Source organism: Petaurus breviceps, unplaced genomic scaffold, assembly GCF_028583685.1.
Source record: "Petaurus breviceps papuanus isolate PSGF00001 unplaced genomic scaffold, PetGlider_PUasm1.0 90601, whole genome shotgun sequence".
Taxonomy (NCBI): domain Eukaryota; kingdom Metazoa; phylum Chordata; class Mammalia; order Diprotodontia; family Petauridae; genus Petaurus; species Petaurus breviceps.
Genome location: NW_027187282.1, coordinates 2,996,888 through 3,015,985, shown reverse-complemented (window position 1 = coordinate 3,015,985; position 19,098 = coordinate 2,996,888). Strand labels below are relative to the sequence as shown.

At 44.0% G+C, this 19,098-nt stretch overlaps 1 protein-coding gene across 1 annotated transcript in view; it reads right to left on the bottom strand.

Annotated features, from left to right (window-relative positions):
• MPP1 (MAGUK p55 scaffold protein 1) overlaps positions 1-19,098 on the bottom strand; it is an 84,087-nt gene that overhangs the window by 18,075 nt on the left and 46,914 nt on the right. Inside the window, exons 7-8 of the mRNA XM_069063751.1 lie at positions 8,936-9,048; positions 722-802 (exon numbers count right to left, since the gene is read on the bottom strand). Of these exons, the coding sequence (XP_068919852.1) occupies positions 722-802; positions 8,936-9,048 (194 nt within the window). The remainder of the gene's footprint in view (positions 1-721; positions 803-8,935; positions 9,049-19,098) is intronic.

The following is a 19,098-nucleotide window of genomic DNA, read 5'->3' as shown; positions in this document are numbered from 1 at the left end:
TCTCTCTCTCTCTGTCTGTCTCTCTCTCTCTCTGTCTCTGTCTCTCTCTCTCTGCCATTTCTACAAAGGTTTGGGTAAATTAATAATAACTCTGGGGAATCTAAGATAAGGATCCAGCTTCATGTTCTCTCCTCTGTCTATCTCATTGTCTGTCTTTGTTTCTATCTCTGTCTTTCTCATGAGATCCAAGATCCTTCTAGTGCCAAAGCACCAGAATTGGGTGACAGATGCCTCTGGGTTTCTCTTTTGGAGAACTCAAGCTGAAGGCCATGACTGGCCCATCCAGCATGTCTCTCATGCCTGATACACTCTCCCTTCTCAACTCCTTAAACTTTCCTGATCCTCTTATCTCCCAAACTAGACATCTCTTTTTGACTTTTCATGTATTTCAGACTGACCCAGTAAGTCAACAGTAAGCTCCTAGAGGCCAGGGACTGGTTTCATTCTGGTCTCTGTACCCTAGCACCTAGCCCCATGTGCAGCCCCCTAACAGGATTCCCTCCCTTGAGGTTCCTTTGTTGGGTTGCTGCTCCCAGTCATATGCCAGGTCACACGCCAGCTTTCTGGAAACCAACCCAAGGCTGCCACCCGCCCAGCCCCAGCCCCACCCCATCAGCTCCCCCCAGCTCCAGGCATGCCCTTCTCATGGTGCCTTCTTTCTGGGAGTGAGTGCCACTGGAGCCACGGTTGCTGCCTGAGGAATGCAGGCCTCTTCACACACCTATCAGCACCAGGGTCTTCCTCTTGAAGGCAGGCAGCCGCACGACTTCCTCGTAGGAAACCACATCCAACTGGTCGAAAACTAGAGGCAAAGAAAGAGTCAGCAGCCCAGGGGGTACTGTGCACCTCATCACTCCAAGCCTTGGGGAAGATCTCAACTTCCTTCCCAGTCCCTGTCTGTTATCATCTTCTGGTCTCTAGCTGGGAGGGTCCTCAAAGGTCATCTAACCCAACTCCCACCTTTTACAGAGGAGGAAACTAAGGAGCAGGGATGGGAAATGACTTGCCCCAGATCACAGAGGGAGGAAGCAATAGAAGCAGGATTTGAACCCAAGCCCTGTCTCCAGAGCCACTGATTCAGAAACCATTTTGGAAGAAACACTTGAGTGTCCTAAGCATTTTTTAATTCCTGGAGCTCAAGTTCAAGTCCCCTGATAACGAGAACATACACAGGAGTCAATGCTAGAAGGAACCAGAGAAGCCACCCAGTCCATTTTACAGGCAAGGAAAGTGAGACCCAGAGAAGGGAGGGAATTTGCCCCAAGGTCAGCCAATATTAACAAGCAGAAGGACACTTTCTAATGACAGGTGATCACATAGTAATTAACTAATTAACTGGGAGTTCAGCCCATACCCAACAAATTGAGAAAGAAAACAAGACAGTCACCTAGAGGGGCTGTGGGAAAGCAGACATACTAATACATCATCTTGAAATGGGCTAGCTGTGCATTGGTCCAACCCTTCTGGAAAGCAATTTGGAATTATGCAAAGAAAGTGACAAAAATGTCCATAGACCTTGAACCCAAAGATCCCACTGCTAGGCTCATACCCCAAGAAGGGCAAAGGTGGAAAAAGCCCCATCCACTCCAAAATATTCATAGCAACACTATTTGTAGTAGCAAAGAACTGGTAATTGGCCCACCAACTGAGGAAGGACCAAATTGTGGGACGTGAATGTGTTAGAATAACCCTGACCCTAATTTCATTGGAAATGATGAATAGAATTCAGAAATGCCTGGGAAGACTTGTGTGAATATAGAATGAAATAAACAAGAGATTTGAAAAAGTTATATACAATGACTACAACAACGTCAAAAGAAAGAAAAAAAATGAAATTGAATACTGAGTGAATCCAAGCTTGGTCCTAGAGAACAATTGAGAAAATTTTCTTCCCCGTCCTCTTTGCCAAAATGGAAAACTAGGCTCATGGCATATCACAGACACTGTCAGATCCAGCTCATGTCAGCTGTTTTTGCTGAAATGTTTTTTATTCCTCTTTAAATCTCTGTCACAAAGGAAGACTGATGAGCTATTTCGCTTTCTTTGCAGGCCTCTGCTTAATCCCAAAATCTTGGGGTAATTGGTTTTGATGCATATAGGAATGGTGTCTTTGGGAAATGAGATTTCTGGATCAAAGTAAATGGACACTTTTCTTAGTCACATTTTTTTTTAAGACTACTTCCAAATTGTTTTTCAGAAAGGTTGGAACAATTCACAGATCCACCAACTTCCATTTTTGGTTATCTTTAGCATTTTGTTTGGTGTTAGATGGAACCTCAGACTTATTTGGATTTCTGTTCCTCACTCTTACATATTGTGACTGTTTTAGCTCATTCTTTTATATGGTTATTCATAGTGGGCAATTTGAGTTGTTTGTTCACCTCCTTTGATTACTTATCCATTAGGCAATAGATCTTGATCTTATATATTTATGTTAAATCCAGATAAATCTTGAATAACAGACTTTTTATTAAAGAATTTAAAGATTTTTCTCCCAATTACATTTTCCTTATTTTGATTTTGTTCAGGCAAAATCTTTCCAATTTTATGGAATTCAAATTTGTGGTGTAGTGCCTCAGGTAGTGGAGGGCAGTCAGGAAGATCTAGGTTCCAATTCCATTTTAGCCCATTAGCATCAGTGTGACCCTGGGCAAGTCACCTAACCTCTCCTAGTCTTAGTTTCCTTACCTGTAAAATAACAGGGTTGGAATGAGAAGCCTATAAGGTCCCTTTCAGTTCTAAATCTATGATCTGTTTGTGATCTCCTCTATTCCTTCTTTTTTTTTGGCAGAGCAATTGTGGTTAAGTGACTTGTCCAAGGCCACACAGGTAGTATTAAATGTCGGAGGCTGGATTTGAACTCAGGTCCTTTTGACTCCAGGGCCAGTGCTCTATTCACTGCAGTGCCACCTAGCTGTCCCCACCTCTATTCCTTCTTTAGTTCATTATTCTCCCCTTAGGGAAGGAATGTTGGAAAATATATATGATATTAAAAACAAACAACTTTTTCCCCATTGGCAAAATTATCAAAAGGAGTACCATCTATCTTGTCCCAAAATATTTTCATGATTTAACCATTTATCAGTAGGATAGGTTAGGTACACAAGACACAGTAGTCATGGTTTAGCCATTTAGACATGTTACTTATCTGGCCTCGGCATTCTTCTCTTTGGCCCATCACTTGGTGATCTCATCAACCCCCATGGATTCAGTCACTATCTCTATGCTTCTCAGGTCTTATTTATGCAGTCCCAACCTCTCTGCTGATCTCCAACCCTGAATCTCTAACTGCCTTTCAGACATCTCCAAATAGATGTCCTGTAGATATTTCTAACTGAAAATACCCAAAACAGAACTCATCATCTTTCTACCCAAATCTTCCCCTCTTTGAAACTTTCCTATTATCATTGAGGGCACCACCATACTTCCAGTCAACCAGCCTCAAAATCTAGGTGTCCTTAATGCCTCACCCCACCTATATTCCATCTGTTATCTCTTGAAAGATCCCCCTTCCCTCCTCTGACCCTGCCCCCACCCTGGTGTAGATCATCCTCTCCTCATGCCTGGATTATTAAAATAGCCTGCTGGGGAGGCTGCCCTGCCTCAAGTCTCCCCCCCCCCCCCCTCACCCCATTCAGTCATCTTCCACTCAGCTGTCAAAGGGATTTTCCTAAAGGGCAGATCTGACCATGTCACCCTTCCCACCCCCACTCAGTAGACTTCAGTGGCTCCCTATCAATGCCAAGGTCAAATATAAAGTCCTCTATTCAAAGCCCTTCATAGCTTGCCCCTCCCCCACCTTTCCAATCTTCTTACACCTTACTCCCCTCCCATACTCTTTTTTTCTTTTTTTTTTTTTTTTGGCTTTTGGGAAAGGGGAAGGTAGGACAATTGGAGTTAATTGACTTGCCCAAGGTCACAAGGCTAGTAAGTGTTAAGTGTCTGGGGCTGGATCTGAACTCAAGTCCTCCTGACTCCAGGGCAGGTGCTCTATTCACTGTGCCACCTGGCTGCGCCGCATCCCTCCCCCCCCAAACACACACACTCTTGATCCATTGAACAATACACCCCATTTCAGACTCTAGGCCCTTGCCCTGCCTGTCCCCTGTGCCTGGAATGCTCTCCCTCTTCATCCTCACCTCCTGGCTTCCTTCAAGTCCCAGCTAAAATGCTACCTTCTCCAAGAAAAGCCTTTCCTGATCCCCATTAATGTGGAAGTGCCTTCTTTCTTGTTGATTTCCAATTTAGTCTGTATTTCACTTGTTGGTACGTGGTTGTCCTCTCTCATTAGACTGTGAGCTCCTTGAAGGCAGTGCCTTTAGCACATAGCAAGGGCCTAGCATTTACTCAATGTTTATTGATGGACTGATGTATCTATTGAAATTTACTGTGGTATAGGGTATAGCATACTGGCCAAAATGCTCCCCAGTGTTCCTAGGAGTTCTTATCAAATAGAGAGCCCTTTCTCCTGAGTAGAGCGAGCCCTTCATGGTCTTGCACTTGTAGAAAGAATGCTTGATTATACTGTTCAGAAAATGAATTATTATACTGTTTAAACTCGACTTTATGTGCTTACAGACTGCTTGCACCACAATGTTTTCTCACCTCAATAACTCTCTAGGAATGCTGGAGATGGCTAAGAGGATTTGGGGGATCCCCAAGGTCCTGGATCCCCCCAAAGCGTTCTTGTTTGGGCTCCACCTAAGCTTGTGGTGTTCTAGCCTCATTCAAATTATAGATTTACATCTGTCTCAATCTCCCTGGCTTTCCAGAGGCCCTCTTAGTGAAATTGCTTAACTGAAATCCATGTGATTCACTACAGGATAGCTTGGTCAGATGCTTTACATGTGACTTGTGTGCAGAAACCTTTGTCAAAGTCCTATATGATATAAATCTTTCAGAACTTGGGGGAGGGAGTCACCCCTTCTTTCTGGATCTCTCTCCTCTACCAAAAGACCTCATAAATATCTTTCTAAAACCATTTCCGATTTTGGGGTTTGTTCCCATGAACATACTTACTGCACACCCATTTTACAGACCTAGGAAGGGGAAGATGAGTGACAGCTCCTCATGTTCTGCTCTACCTCTCACCCCTTGCTCTCATATTCTGGGACTTTCATAGACATGTTGCCATGTTCCAAACACACTGGCCTCTCTGTATATTGACCTCCACCCCACACAGAGATCCCCTTGATCTTACCTTTCCCCATAACAATTCTACCTCTATAATCCTGAGCTCTGATCACAGTCTCCTACCCTTCCATCCTGCCCTCTGTCTCATCTTCCCTAAGCCTGTTCTTTAGAATCCATAGAGCCTATTCTGACCTCCTTTTCCTCCTTTCATGGTTTTGATCAGTCATACACTGTTTATTCCCCATGAATCCCGTGGTCCCATGTCCTTCTTCTGCTCTTACCTTGTCAAAATCCAACTTAGGGTGACCCACATCTGCCTTCTTTGCTCCCACTCATAGAATGATGAACACTGATGGAGGAAGTCCCCTAACAATTTATATGACCTGAATTCAACTGGGTCCAGACATGGAAATTCTTTGTCTTTTATCCTATGATCCTTATGCCAATTAACGTTATCACGCTCCTTGCTGCAGCTGTTGCACCAACCAAATCCTCCTCTCTCCCTGGAGAAGGTGGCCAGGGAAGCCAGGAGGTAGGGATGATGAGGGAGAGAATTCCAGACATGGGGGCCAGCCAGAGAAAATACCACCACGTACCCCTTCCTTCACTGTTCTCTCCCAGCAGAGGACTAGCCTTCTCCTATTTCACTAAGAAAATTCAAGTCTCTCTCTTTTTTTTGAGAGGGAAAGGCAAAGCAATTGGGGTTAAGTGACTTGCTCGAGGTCACACAGCTAGTAAGGGTGTCAAGTGACTGAGGCCAGATTTGAACTCAAATCCTCCTGACTCCAGGGCCAGTGCTCTATTCACTAGGACATGTAGCTGCCCCAAAAGTCTGTCTTGTGAGCTCCCACTTCCCCTCTGCTTCCCAATTCAAAAACCCTTTTCCCCAGTGGATCCTTCTCTGTTCCTTCCTTCACTCCTACCAACAATGAAAGGGTAGCCTTTCTTTTGCAAATGCCAGCACCAATCCCCATGTCCTCAATCCCATCCCACTCCCACTCCATTTCCTCTAGGCTAGGACCTTGCCCCATCATTCCTTCCCTGTGCACTGGCTCCACACATACAGTTCTCCCCGATCCTTTAAAAACAAAGAATCCAAAAATTTCATTTGCTCTCCCCATCTCCGAAAGCTATCAAACTAGAGTTTTTCTACTGTTCACAGCCAGACTCCCCAAAAGACACATCTCCACCTATTGTCTCCAGTGTTTTACTTCCTGCTTACTTCTCAACCCTTTGCAATCTGGCTCCAGAACTGCTCTCTTTGTCAGTAACCTGATGCAACCAATGATCTTGGGAAATTTCTCTATCTTCCTTGACCTCTGGGCAACTTCTAACATCTATCTGAAGCCCTCCCCACCCTCCAAAACTCAGAGCTTCCACCACACTGCTCTTCCCCGGTTCTCCTCCTCCTTCTCTGACTGTCTGTCTCACTACAGCCACTCTTCCTAACCCCCACTGCAAGCATGGATGTTGGCTCCCTAGGACCCTGACCTTGGTCTTCTCTTCTTTTGCTGTTCTCCCCACAAGTGAGCTCGTCACTTCCTCTGAGCTCCACTGTCTGGTGCCTATGACACTCAAATTGATAAACCCAGATGGAATTTCTCTCCTGAAATCCAGGCCCACACCACCTAATGCTGCACATTGTTAGCTAGACGCCTCATTGCTAACTCAAACTCACTATGTCCACATCAGACCATGTGATCTTCTTTTCCCAACTGCTCCATTTCTTTGGAGGGCACCACCATACTTCTGGTCTCCCAGGTTTCAACCTGAAATTGATTCATCTTTGATTCTTCCCCTTCCTCTTAATTCCCTCCCCCCACCTAGCCATTCAGTGGACGAATGTCCTTCAGTTGTAGGTCTCCACATCTGTCCCCTTCTCTCAACTCACAGAGCCACGACCCTAATTCAGGCTCTCATCAGCCCTTGCCTACTTATTATTAGAGACTCCTAACTGGCTTCCCTGCTCCCAGTCTCTGCCCTTACCATTCCACCCAATAACAACAATAGCAGTTCACATTTATAGAGAATTTTAAGGTTTTCAAAGCGCTCTACAAATATCATCTCATTTGGTCCTCACAGCAACCCCAGGAGGCAAGGGCTATTACGATCCCCATTTTACAGTTGAGCAAACTGACATTAAGTGACTTGCCCAGGGTAACCCAGCTAGGAAGTATCTGAGGTCATATCTGAACTCAGTCAGGTCTCCGGGACTCCCAGCCCAGTGCACTGTGGTGCCCCCTAGCAGACCAAGAAATACTCTTAAAACATATCTGACCACGTCATTTCCCTGTTAAAAAGGTCTTTGGTGGTTCCCTCCTGCCTCAATGGTAAAATACACAGTCTTTAGCCTGGCATTTACAGAGGTCTACAATCTGCCTAAAACCTGCTTTTCCCAGACATTTCAAATTACTCCCCAAATGGTCTATTCTCTAATTAAAAGGTAAGAATGATTGTCAAGCTCCATTGCCCAGTTTGTCCCCTCAGCCTGGAATGCTTCTTACCTCTCCAACTCTACCCTCTTGGAATACTTAGCTTTCTTCTAGGCCCTGTTAGGCCCTGCCTCCCTTATGAAGCCTTCCCTGACTACTCCCCACCTCCCCAGGGGCTACCCCCTCCCTTCTTTATCCAAATACCTTCTATTTACTCAGATGGACCCAGACTGTGGCCTCCAGGAGAAAGGAAGCTGCTTGAGGTCAGGAACCCTTGCATCCCCAGCCCCTAACTCAGTGTGTGGTACCTCATCAGTGTCCAGTGACTGCTCTGGAAGTCCAACTGAGGTCAAATGAATAGTACTGCCTAGTAGGAAATCCGTGATTCAGACTCAGAATCTCTGACTTCAAGTTCTCCCTAGAGCAAGGGCTCTGAGCCTAGGCTCCACCAGCTTGGGGGTTGGTTTTTAATACCACGATCACTGAATTTCAATTGGCTTCCCTTGTCAATCTATATGTTTTATTTGATTCCTCTGCAAAGGGGACGCTTCAGCCACCTACTTGCACACTTGCCCAACAGCCCATAGGGTGCTGCACTTCAGAGTCATGAAGGCCTGGGTTCCAATCATGCCTCAGGCGTTCACTGCCTCACAATGCTGGGCAAGTTGCCTTGGTGAGCCCCAGTGTCCTAAACCATAAAAACAAAAGGGGCTGCTAAGGGGTCTTGCTTACCTCCTGAGTCACTGCAGGGTTCGAATGGGAGGTCATCGGTCAGCACTTGGCAAACCTTAGAAATGCTGGCCATTCTCTGAGAGTGGCAGAGAGCCTTGTCCCCAAGTGGGAAGGAAAAGAGGTCACAACCACCCTAAGATGTTCCACTTCTGGGAGGTTCAGAGCTCTCTCTCCAAACACATGACCTCATTGGATCTGTACAACAAGCCCAAGAGGTAAGTACTCTTTTCTTTGGGCCTATATTTTCCTTAAGAGGAAAAAGGGCTGTCTTCTTACTTTCTCTGCTGCAACTTAGTAGCTGAGGGAGTGCCTAAAAGGGTGCCTAGGGCAGTGAACTAGCAGGGCAGGTAGGTCATGAGCATCCAGGCCTTAGTAAGCCCCAGTGAGTCTCAGTCAGTAACCAGCTGGTGGCAGCAGAGGGTCCCATACAACTCCCATCCCACACTGCCTCCCAAGGAAGAAGAGGCTGGCCTGAGGAGGAAGGCTCCTGAGCCCCAGTGAGCCTCAGTCAGCAGCCAGCTGGCAGCATCAGAGGGTCCCATCCCACACTGCCTCTCCAAGAAGAAAGAGGCTGGCCCAAGAAGGAGGAAGGCCCCCTGGGGAAGGCTAGAGGGGAGGTTGGGGTTCCCTTGGCTTACTTGAGCTGTGCTTCGCCAAGTACTTGTCTTTGTACTTCTTCTTCTTCCCCCCAAAGGGGCTGCAGCTTGGGGACTCGGCCCGAGTGGCGGACTGGGCCACACTCGCCACTCTCCTGGGGGAACCAAGCCCAAAAACACTCAATGGGGCGTGGGGGTAGTAGTTGAAGGTTCAGTCCCCCGCCCATATTCTCCCCTTGCTCAGACCCTCCAAAGGTGCTATCCACCTTTCTTTTTCATTGCCACTATCTAGTTTTTCTTCTTCCTTCCCCCTCTCCCCTCTCTGAAGTAAGCACAAGACTGGAGGTGGGGGTTAGAGCCCCACAAAGAAAGTGGCCCAGGACAAGCTACAGCTCAAACTGTCCCAGAGTCACTCTTGACAACCCTTTCTCAGCTCCGCTCTGTGACCCTAATCACCAGAAGGCCCAAGGTATTGGCTGTCCCTGCCCCTGCACCCCCATCTCCCCTTCTCTCCTCACTCAAGGAACTATCAGGCCTAATGGAAGATGAAGGGGCCTCTTTGGAGAACAATCATTGTTTAGAAGGAGGGCAGCTACAAGCCCAACCCTGAGCCCTGGCCAAGACCACGGGGAGCTTGGTTCATTCCAATTCATTTCTTGACACTGAGGGAATTTGTGCCCTTTTCCCACAGTGATGGGTCTCAAAGTGTCAGTGAATATAATGGCATATTTAGAGTTTTGGTCTTAAGGGAGCTAGCTACTTGAGGGACAGGAAAAAAGCAGCTTTAATGAGGCTGGAATTAAGATAGGGGAAGCAGCTTCTGGAACACATTCAGTGCTCACCCCCGGCAAGGAGGGGAGATGCAGTCCTGGAAAGTGGAGCTGAGTAGTGGAAGCCTTTGAGACCAAAGTGAGCAACTCAACTGATAGAGTGAGCAGAGGGCAGCTGTGTGACTGCATTCATGGGAGAGACCGATGATGGGAGAGAAAGGCAGAGACATGGCAGCCAGTCAATTACGCATGTCTGCAAGACAGGCCCACTCAGGGATGAGACAGGGGCCCAAGGCCTTGGGTATCTGAGAAATCTGCAAGACTGAGCATCACAATAGGTGCCCTCAAATCTCTCTCATTTCTTTTGTTTTGTTTTTTCTCTCCTTTCTAATAAACAAAAAAAGCAACTTTGTAGAGGAGAGTGAATAACCAACTGCTGTGGCACTTTCCAGGCTTCTCAACCCATAAACACCAAAAAGAAAGTAAAAGGTGAGTGGGGAACTCTGTTGGAAGAGGGGGACAAAAGAGCACAATCTGGTGCCTGCCCCCGGGGCAAGAAGTAGCAGAGGTACTGCCAGTACAGATGCTGCCACATGGCTGCCTCTAGGGCTTCTGGCCCACAGATCATAGGGGGACCAAGTCACCATTCAGAGGGTAATTCCTCTTGCTTTAACCTGCTTGGATCTGGGTTGCGGTCTTCGGTGTGTGGCCCTTGTGCCACAGCTTGTGGGGGCTTCAGATAGGGTGCCCTCCTAATAGCTCCAGCAGCTGCAAAAACCCCAGATATTTGGGACAAAGCTCTCTACAATATGGAAGCAAAGAGCTCTAAAGTCAAGTAATTGGCTGGCAATATGAACAAGCAGAGGAAGAACAAACAAAGCACAGAATCCTTTTTGGGGGAGAAAAAAGATAAAAGCATGGAATGGGAGGAAGACAACAAAGTCAGAACTCCTGCATCAAAAGCTTCCAAGAAAAATATGAACTGGTTACAGGCCATGGAGGGGCTCACTAAGGATTTTGAGAATCAAGTAAGAAAAGTGGAAGAAAAACTGGGAAGAGAGATAAGAACGATGCAAGAAAATCATGAAAAGGGGGGGCGGAGCCAAGACGGCAGAGTAGAAACAGGACTTCCTTGGGGCTCCAGCTTCCATCTCCCCCAATCCATGTAAAAGGGTACTCTGAACAAACTTTGGAGCTACAGAACCCACAAAATGACAGAGAAAAGTTAACCTCCTACTGAAGACAGCCTGGCAGGCCGGCAGGAATTGGCCAGTGCAACGCTCTGGGAGCTGAGCCCAGCTCCACACCGAGGTTTTAGACCCAGGGCAGGCCTGACCAACCACCAGTTGGAGGGACTTCAGATCACCAGCAGCTGTGGCAGTTTCCAGAATTATCAACCCACAGATGCTAAGGACAAAGTGAGAGGTCACTGCAGTGTGGACTTTGGGATCCAGTAGTTCGGAGTGCTTCGGCTTTTGCCCCCAGAGTGAGAGGCCACTGAGACTCCCGCTGCTGGCACATGGCAGTTTCAGCTCCTACCCTGCACATTGTAGGGTGACCAAGCCACCAGTCTGAGGGGAAATCACTCTTGCTTTAACCTGCTTGGATCTGGATTGCAGTCTAGGGTACAGGCCCTGTGACCAGCTTGCCAGAGTGTGTGGAGACATCAGAGAGGGCACCCATCTAATACCTCTGGCAGCTGAGAAAACCCCAGCATTTGGGACAAAAGCTCCCCTGTCTGGTGGCAGAGTCCTACTGTGGCAAAAAGCCCAAAAGTCAAGTAATTGAGTGGCAAAATGAGCAGGCAAAGGAAACAAAGCAGACAGAAGATTCCAATATTACAATCCTATTTTGGGGACAAAAAGGAGCAAAGCATGGAAACAGGAGGAAGACAGTGAAGTCAGAACTCCTGCACCAAAAGCTTCAAAGAAAAATACAAACTGGTTACAGGCCATAGAGGACCTTAAGAAGCAGATAAGAGAAGTGGAGGAAAAATTGGGAAGAGAAATGAGAACAATGCAAGAAAATTATGAAATGAGGGTTGAAAGCCTGACTGAGGAAAATCATACCTTAAAAAATAGACTAACTCAAATGGCAAAAGAGGCTCAAAAAGGCAACGAAGAGAAGAATGCCTTAAAAAGCCAAATTTGCCAGATGGAGAAAGAATCTGAAAGCTCACTGAGAAGAATCATTGCTTCAGAATTAGATTGGAGCAAATGGAAGCTAATGACTTTATGAGAAATCAAGATGCAAGAGTCACCTACCCAGCAAAACTGAGTATCATGTTTCAGGGGAAAATATGACCACATTCAGTGGAATAGAGGACTTTCAAGCATTCTTTGCTGAAAAAACCAGAGTTGAATAGAAAATCTGACATTCAGATACAAGAAGCAAGAGAAGCATGAGAAGGTAAACAGGGAAAAGAAATCGTATGAACTTATCAAAGTTGAACTATTAACATTCCTACATGGAAAAACAATAATTGTAACTTATGAAACTTTTCTCAGAAGTTGAAGGGAATAGAAATATATATGTCTATATATTAGGGTATATGAATACATATGTGAATGTGTGTATATATGTTTACAGGTATACATAGATAGAGGGCACAGGACCAATTTAACAGGAAGGGATGATACTTTAAAGGTGAAATTAAGAGGTGAGAAAAAATATAATGAGAGGAGATGGGGAGAGACAGAATGGGGTAAACTATCTCATATAGAAGAGGCAAAGAAAAATGGTTACAATGGAGGGGAAGAATAGGAAGGCAAAAGGGAATGGGTCAACCTTATTCCCATTGAATTTGGCTTGAGGAGGGAATGAAATACACACTAAAGAGGGTATCTCAACCTCCAGGAGAGCAGGGGGGAAGGGGATGAGAAGGGTGATGATGGAAGGGAGGGCAGGCTGGGGGGGAGGGAAGTTGGAAGCACCCACTTTTCAAAAGGGACAGGATTAAAGTAGAGAATAGAACAAGTGGGAAGTAGGATAAGAGGGAGGGAAATATAGTCAGTCTTTCACAATGTATCTACTAGGTTACTGTTTTGCATTAGTCACACATGTACAACCTAAACTGAACTGCTTATCTTCCCAGTAAGGGTGGGTGACTAGGGAGGAAGGGAATGAATCTGGAATTCAAAGTTTTAAAATCAAATATTCATATATATATATAATTAATGCTATTTTACATGTAATTTGGAAATAAGATATACAGGCACTGGGGCGTGGAGATCCACTGGCAAAGTCGAAAGGGGTATGGCAGAAAATATGGGAGAGAGCAGATTGGAGGAGGGGATATCCTGTGGGACTGCTGTTTTGGGGAGGTGGGTAGGGGAAAAAAGGGGAGAAAATTTGTAACTCAAAATCCGGCGGAAATGAATGATGGAAATCAGATGTTCATAAAGCATTTGATTAAAAAAAAAGAAAATCATGAGAAGCGCGTCAGCAGCCTGCTAAAGTAGGCCCCAAAGGCCCAAAAGGCCAGTGAGGGGAATGCCTTAAAAATAGCATTGGCCGGATGGCAAAGGAAGCTCAAAAGCTCACTGAGGAGAATCATTCCTTCAGAATTAGACTGGAGCAGATGGAAGCTTAGTGACTTTCTGAGAAATCGAGATACTATAAAACAGATCCAAACAAATGAAAAAATGGAAGGCAATGTGAAATATCTCATGTGAAAATCCACTGACCTGGGAAATAGATCCAGGAGAGAAAATTTAAAAATTGCTGGACTACCTGAAAGCCATGATCAAAAAAAGAGCCTAGACAGCATCTTCCAAGAAATTATCAAGCAAAATTACCCTGATATTCTAGAACCAGAGGGCAAAATAGAAATTGAAAAAATTCCCCAATCTCCTTTTGAAAAAAATCCCAAAAAGAAAGCTCCAAGGAATATTCTAGCCAAATTCCAGAGTTCTCAGGTCAAGGAGAAAATACTTCAAGCAGTCAGGAAGAAACAATTTGAGGATTGTGGAAACACAATCAGGATAACACAAGACCTAGAAGCTTCTACATTAAGGGATCAAAGGGCTTGGAATATGATATTCCAGAGGTCAAAGGAGCTAGGATTAAAACCAAGAATCACCTACCCAGCAAAACTGAATATAATGCTTCAGGGGAAAATATGGTCAGTCAATGAAATAGAGGATTTTCAAGCATTCTTGATGAAAAAACCAGGGCTGAACAGAAAATTTGACTTTCAAATACAAGAAGCATGAGAAGATAAACAGGAAAAAGAAATCATAAGAAACTTGTGAAAGTTGAACTATTTACATTACTACATGAAAAACAATAATTGTTTACCTTGTGAGACTTTTCTCAGTATGAGGATAGTGGAAGGGAACATATATATACATCTATGTATATATACATATATATGTATGTATAGGAGGTTGTATGTGTGTATACATATATATGTGAGTGTGTGCATATGTATACATACAGGGCACAGGATCAATTGAATATGAAGGGAAGATATATAAAAATATAAAATTAAGCAGTGACAGAGGAATATCCTAGGAGAAGGAGAAAGGGAGAGATAGAAGAGGGTAAGTTATCTCATATAAAAGAGGCAAGAGAAAACTGTTACAATGGAGGGGAAGAGCAGGAAGGTGAAAGGGAATGGGACAACCTTACTGTCATTGAATTTGGCTTAAGGAGGGAATAACATACACATTCAATTGGGTATCTTACCCTACTGAAAAGTAGGGGGAAGGGGATAAGAGGGAGGATGATAGAAGGGAGGGCAGATTGGGGAAGAGGGTAGTTAGAAGCACACACTTTTGAAAAGAGACAGGGTCAAAGGAGAAAATATATTAAGTGGGAGGCAGGATAAGATGGAGGGAAATGTAGTAAGTCTTCTACAATATAGCTACTATGGAAATGTTTTGTGTAACTACACATGTACAACCTATATTAAATTGCTTGTCTTCCGAGTGGGGGTACTAATAACAACCTCAGACATATATTTTACATTTCCTCATATTAAAAAGTAAACACTCTGTCCTTATTGAGTCCCTTGTAATTAGTCTTTGACATGTACCTTATACTCCTCTGGGATCTTATATATCAAATCTTCTATTAAGTTAAGGTGGTTTTTTTTTTTAACAAAATCATGAAATTCTGGCAATTCATTAAATACTTTTTTTCACTCCAGATTATGCTTAACTTTGCTGAGTATGGTATTTTCAGCTACAACTCCAGTTCTTTTGCTCTTTGATATGTAGTGTTCCAAGACTTGTGGTCTTTTAAGTGTCCCCAATGCTAGGTCTTGTTTGGTTCTAATTATGGCACTGCAATATTTAAATTTCTTTTTTCTTATTGCTCATAATATTTTCTTCTTGAGCTGGCGGTTTTGAAATTTGACTATGATTTTCCTGTGACTTTTCCTGGTAGAATCTCTTTCAGGTGGTGATCAGGGGATTTTATCTATTTCTACTTTCCACTCTCGTTCTAATGCTTCAGGACAAGATTCTTTTTTTGATCATAGCTTTTAGGTAGTCTGAGTATTCTTACGTTTTCTCTTCTTGACCTGTTCTCCAGTTCAATTGTTTTTCTTATGAAATGTTTTATGTTCTCTTCTTTTTCATTCTTTTTTTTTAAAAGCAATTGGGGTTAAGTAACTTGCCCAAGGTTACATGGCCAGTTTTTTTTGTGCAGGTGTTAAGTATCTGAGGCCAGAACCTATCCTGGGTCCTCCCGACTCTGGGGCTGGTGCTCTTACTCACTGCACCACCTAGCCGCCCCTATTTTTTCATTCTTTATATTTTGTTTTATTATTTCTTGGTCTCTTATAACTTTGCTGGCTTCCCCTTGCCCAATTCTAATTTTCAAAGAGTCATTTTCTTCCTTAAGATTTTGAATGTCCTTTTCTAATTGATTAACTTTCTCTTCAATAATCTTGTTTTTCTTGGATTGTTTAAAATTTTTTCTTTGTCAATCTCTTGTTTTCTTTTTAAAGTCTTTTTTAAGTTCTATGAATTCTTTTTGTACAGGTCACCATTTGACATTACTCTTTGGGGCAGGAGACGCTTGTTTTGCTTCAGTATCTTCCTCTGAAGACATCTGAGTCTTCTCTATTCCCATATTAACTTTCTATGGTTGGATTCTTTCTCTTTTGCCTATTCATTTTTTTTTTTTTATTTGTAGCAGCTTAGTTGTAATCACCTCTAGTCCTGGGATACGGGACAGTGTCTCTGGCCTCAGATCTTCCTTGAGTTCTTTCCCTCTGGCCTGGAGCCAAAACCAAGAGCTCCACTCTCTTGTAAATGTCCACAGCCAGTGACATCCAGGCCCCTCTGCTTCTGCACTTGCCAGGCAGGTGTGTGCTGGTTCCTTTTCCCGCCAGGGCCATGGCTAGGCAACACAGCTGGGCTTGGCGTCCTTAATTAGCAGAGGTTCCCTCAATCTTCCCAGGCTCAGACACCCAACTCCCCACAGTGTCTGAGGTTAAAGTTCCTGTGGCTGGGACTCAGGTGATTTCACAACCCAGCTAGCCCTAGGGTTCACAGATTGATGATTCAGCAGAACTGGCCCAGAGGTGTTTACTCTCCACAGGGATCAAACCTCATCCTGGGGTTTTTCTTCTTATCTTCTTTGATTGTCCCAGGAGGGCCACTGTTCTGCCCCAATTCTTGTTTATTTTTTATTGCTCTGTGTTGGCCCTAAGGTGCTATTTTATCTTGTTTGTAGGAGAAATCTGCAGAGTTTGGAATTATCTGACCTACTCCACGATCTTCCCAGAATTAAATGCTCTGGACCTGAGTTTCCTTTTCTGAAAAATGAAGAGTTGGATTCAATAGCCTCTGAGGATCTTTTTGGTTCTAGATCTAGGATCATATGTGTGACTGTGGGAAAGTCACTTGACCCTTGAGCCTCAGTTTTCTCATCTGTAAAGTGAGAGTATTATACTTGATAGCTTAGGAAAACACTAAGGCTATCTTAGTATAGAATCATAGAGTTGGAGCTTGAAAGACCTCAGCAAGTCATTGATTCCAAACCCCTCCTGTCACAGATAAAGAAACTGAGACCCAGAGAAATGGTAACTTGCCCAAGGTCATATAGATAATCAGTCAATCAATAAACATTTATTAATTGTGCCAAGAGTGACTATGCTAAGCCCTGGGGAAATAAAAAGAGGCAAACAACAGTCACTGCCCTCATGGAGCTTATGATTTAAGTGAGTAGTAAGTGGTAGCATCGGAACTGGACCTAGGTTCCCTGACTCCCAATCCAATAGCCCTTTTTGGGAGGTGAGGAGGCAATGGGGGTTAAGTGACTTGCCCAAGGTCACATGGCTAGTCTTTTGTGTTAAGTGTCTGAGGCTGGATTTGAGCTCAGGTCCTCCTGACTCCAGGGCTGGTGCTCTGTCCACTGCAGCACCACCTACCTGCCCCCAAGATTTTTTTTTTAAATCAATGTTTCATTATTATTCTCAACTCTACAAACATCAACCACATGAGTATTTCCTTCTAGAGAGGAGATTGTGAACGAAATTGAAATCTCTCTTATTTTTGCTTTTTAAAAAGTAGGTCATACATAGGATGAGTTGGTTCCAAGGCTGTTCCATTTGTCTGTGTTTCCCTCTGAGCCTCCTTCTGGTCAGTTCTGTGTCTTTTTTTTTTTTAAGCAATCGGGGTTAAGTAACTTGCTCAAGGTTACACGGCCAGTTATTTCTGGGTATGGTGCTGAGTATCTGAGACCTGATTTGATCCAGGTCATCCCGACACTGGAGCTGGTGCTCTTACTCACTGAGCCACCTGGCCGCCCCTAAGCAATTGGGGTTAAGTAACTTGCTCAAGGTTACACAGCCAGGTGTTTCTGGGTGGGTGCTAAGTGTCTGAGCCCGGGATTCTGTGTCATTTTTGTAATCATTCATTGCTGTTTTTTCTCTACTCTGCTCCCCCCCCTCCCAAAAGCTTGTTCACTGTAACCAAGAAGCTCAGAACCACCTACACATTCACACAGGCCTTGTCTGAGCTTAGGCCTCATTCTGGCCCTCTAGTCCATTGCCTGCTGTCAAGAGGCCAAAGTTCATATTATCTTCATTGCTCATCCTAAGAAGACAGAGTCAAGAACAATGAAGGGAAGTTTCAAAGAGACCAATTTGGGCTTTGATGTCAGGAAAAATGTTAGGCCATCCCAGAATGGCCTGGCCTACCCTAGAACGGCTAGGGCTGCCTCCAGAAGTCACAAGTTCCCCTTCCTTGGGGGCTTGCAGCAGAGGCTAGACAATCACTTGTGGATGAAAGTGAGGATTCCTTCTCAGTGTGAGTAGGTAGCCATGAAAGTCATCTGCCTCTAAATTCTTCGAGTCTGTGAATGAGGAAGACTTGCACTGACATTCTACTTTTGCTATTGGCCAGCTGGCTAGCCCTGGTTCAGTCTCTCTGCTTGTGCCCTTTGCCTCATTTTCCTCATCTGTAAAAGGGGGGCGGGAGCCAATCCATCCTGTGGTGACTGAGATGATTCCTTTACCTGGACCTAAAATGTGCCTTACCTGCTTTCTTTCCATTTATTAGACTGATCTATGTTCTAAATGCTGACTCTAGTCTAACTGAAGGTACAAAGTTGCTTTTTTTTTAGAACCCATTTTCCATATCAACAACCATTTTTATTTCAAATTTCCAATCAAAAGATTGTTATGGAGAAGACATAAAATTTCCAACAGCAAGTCACCAATTAAAATAGAATTTCTCTCCATTGTGATGGTCTTGTATAGGCAAACATATGAGTGGATCAGTTCTTGATCCTTTCAGAGTAGAAAGTAATCGTAAGTTTCTCAAGAAACTTCAGACTGAACAAACTCCTCATTCTAACTTATAGATTTTAAAACAGTAGAGAGGGATTGCCCAAAAAAAATTTTTTTTTAAAAACAATCCAGGAAAAACAAGAAGATTATGAAGAGACAGTCAATCAATTAGGAAAGGAGATTCAGAATGTTAAGGAAGAAAATGACTCTTTGAAAATTAGAATTGGGCAAGGGGAAGCCAGCAAAGTTATAAGAGACCAAGAAATAATAAAACAAAATATAAAGAATGAAAAAATAGGGGCGGCTAGGTGGTGCAGTGAGTAAGAGCACCAGCCCCAGAGTCGGGAGGACCCAGGATAGGTTCTGGCCTCAGATACTTAACACCTGCACAAAAAAAACTGGCCATGTAACCTTGGGCAAGTTACTTAACCCCAATTGCTTTTAAAAAAAAAGAATGAAAAAGAAGAGAACATAAAACATTTCATAAGAAAAACAATTGAACTGGAGAACAGGTCAAGAAGAGAAAACGTAAGAATACTCAGACTACCTAAAAGCTATGATCAAAAAAAGAATCTTGTCCTGAAGCATTAGAACGAGAGTGGAAAGTAGAAATAGATAAAATCCCCTGATCACCACCTGAAAGAGATTCTACCAGGAAAAGTCACAGGAAAATCATAGTCAAATTTCAA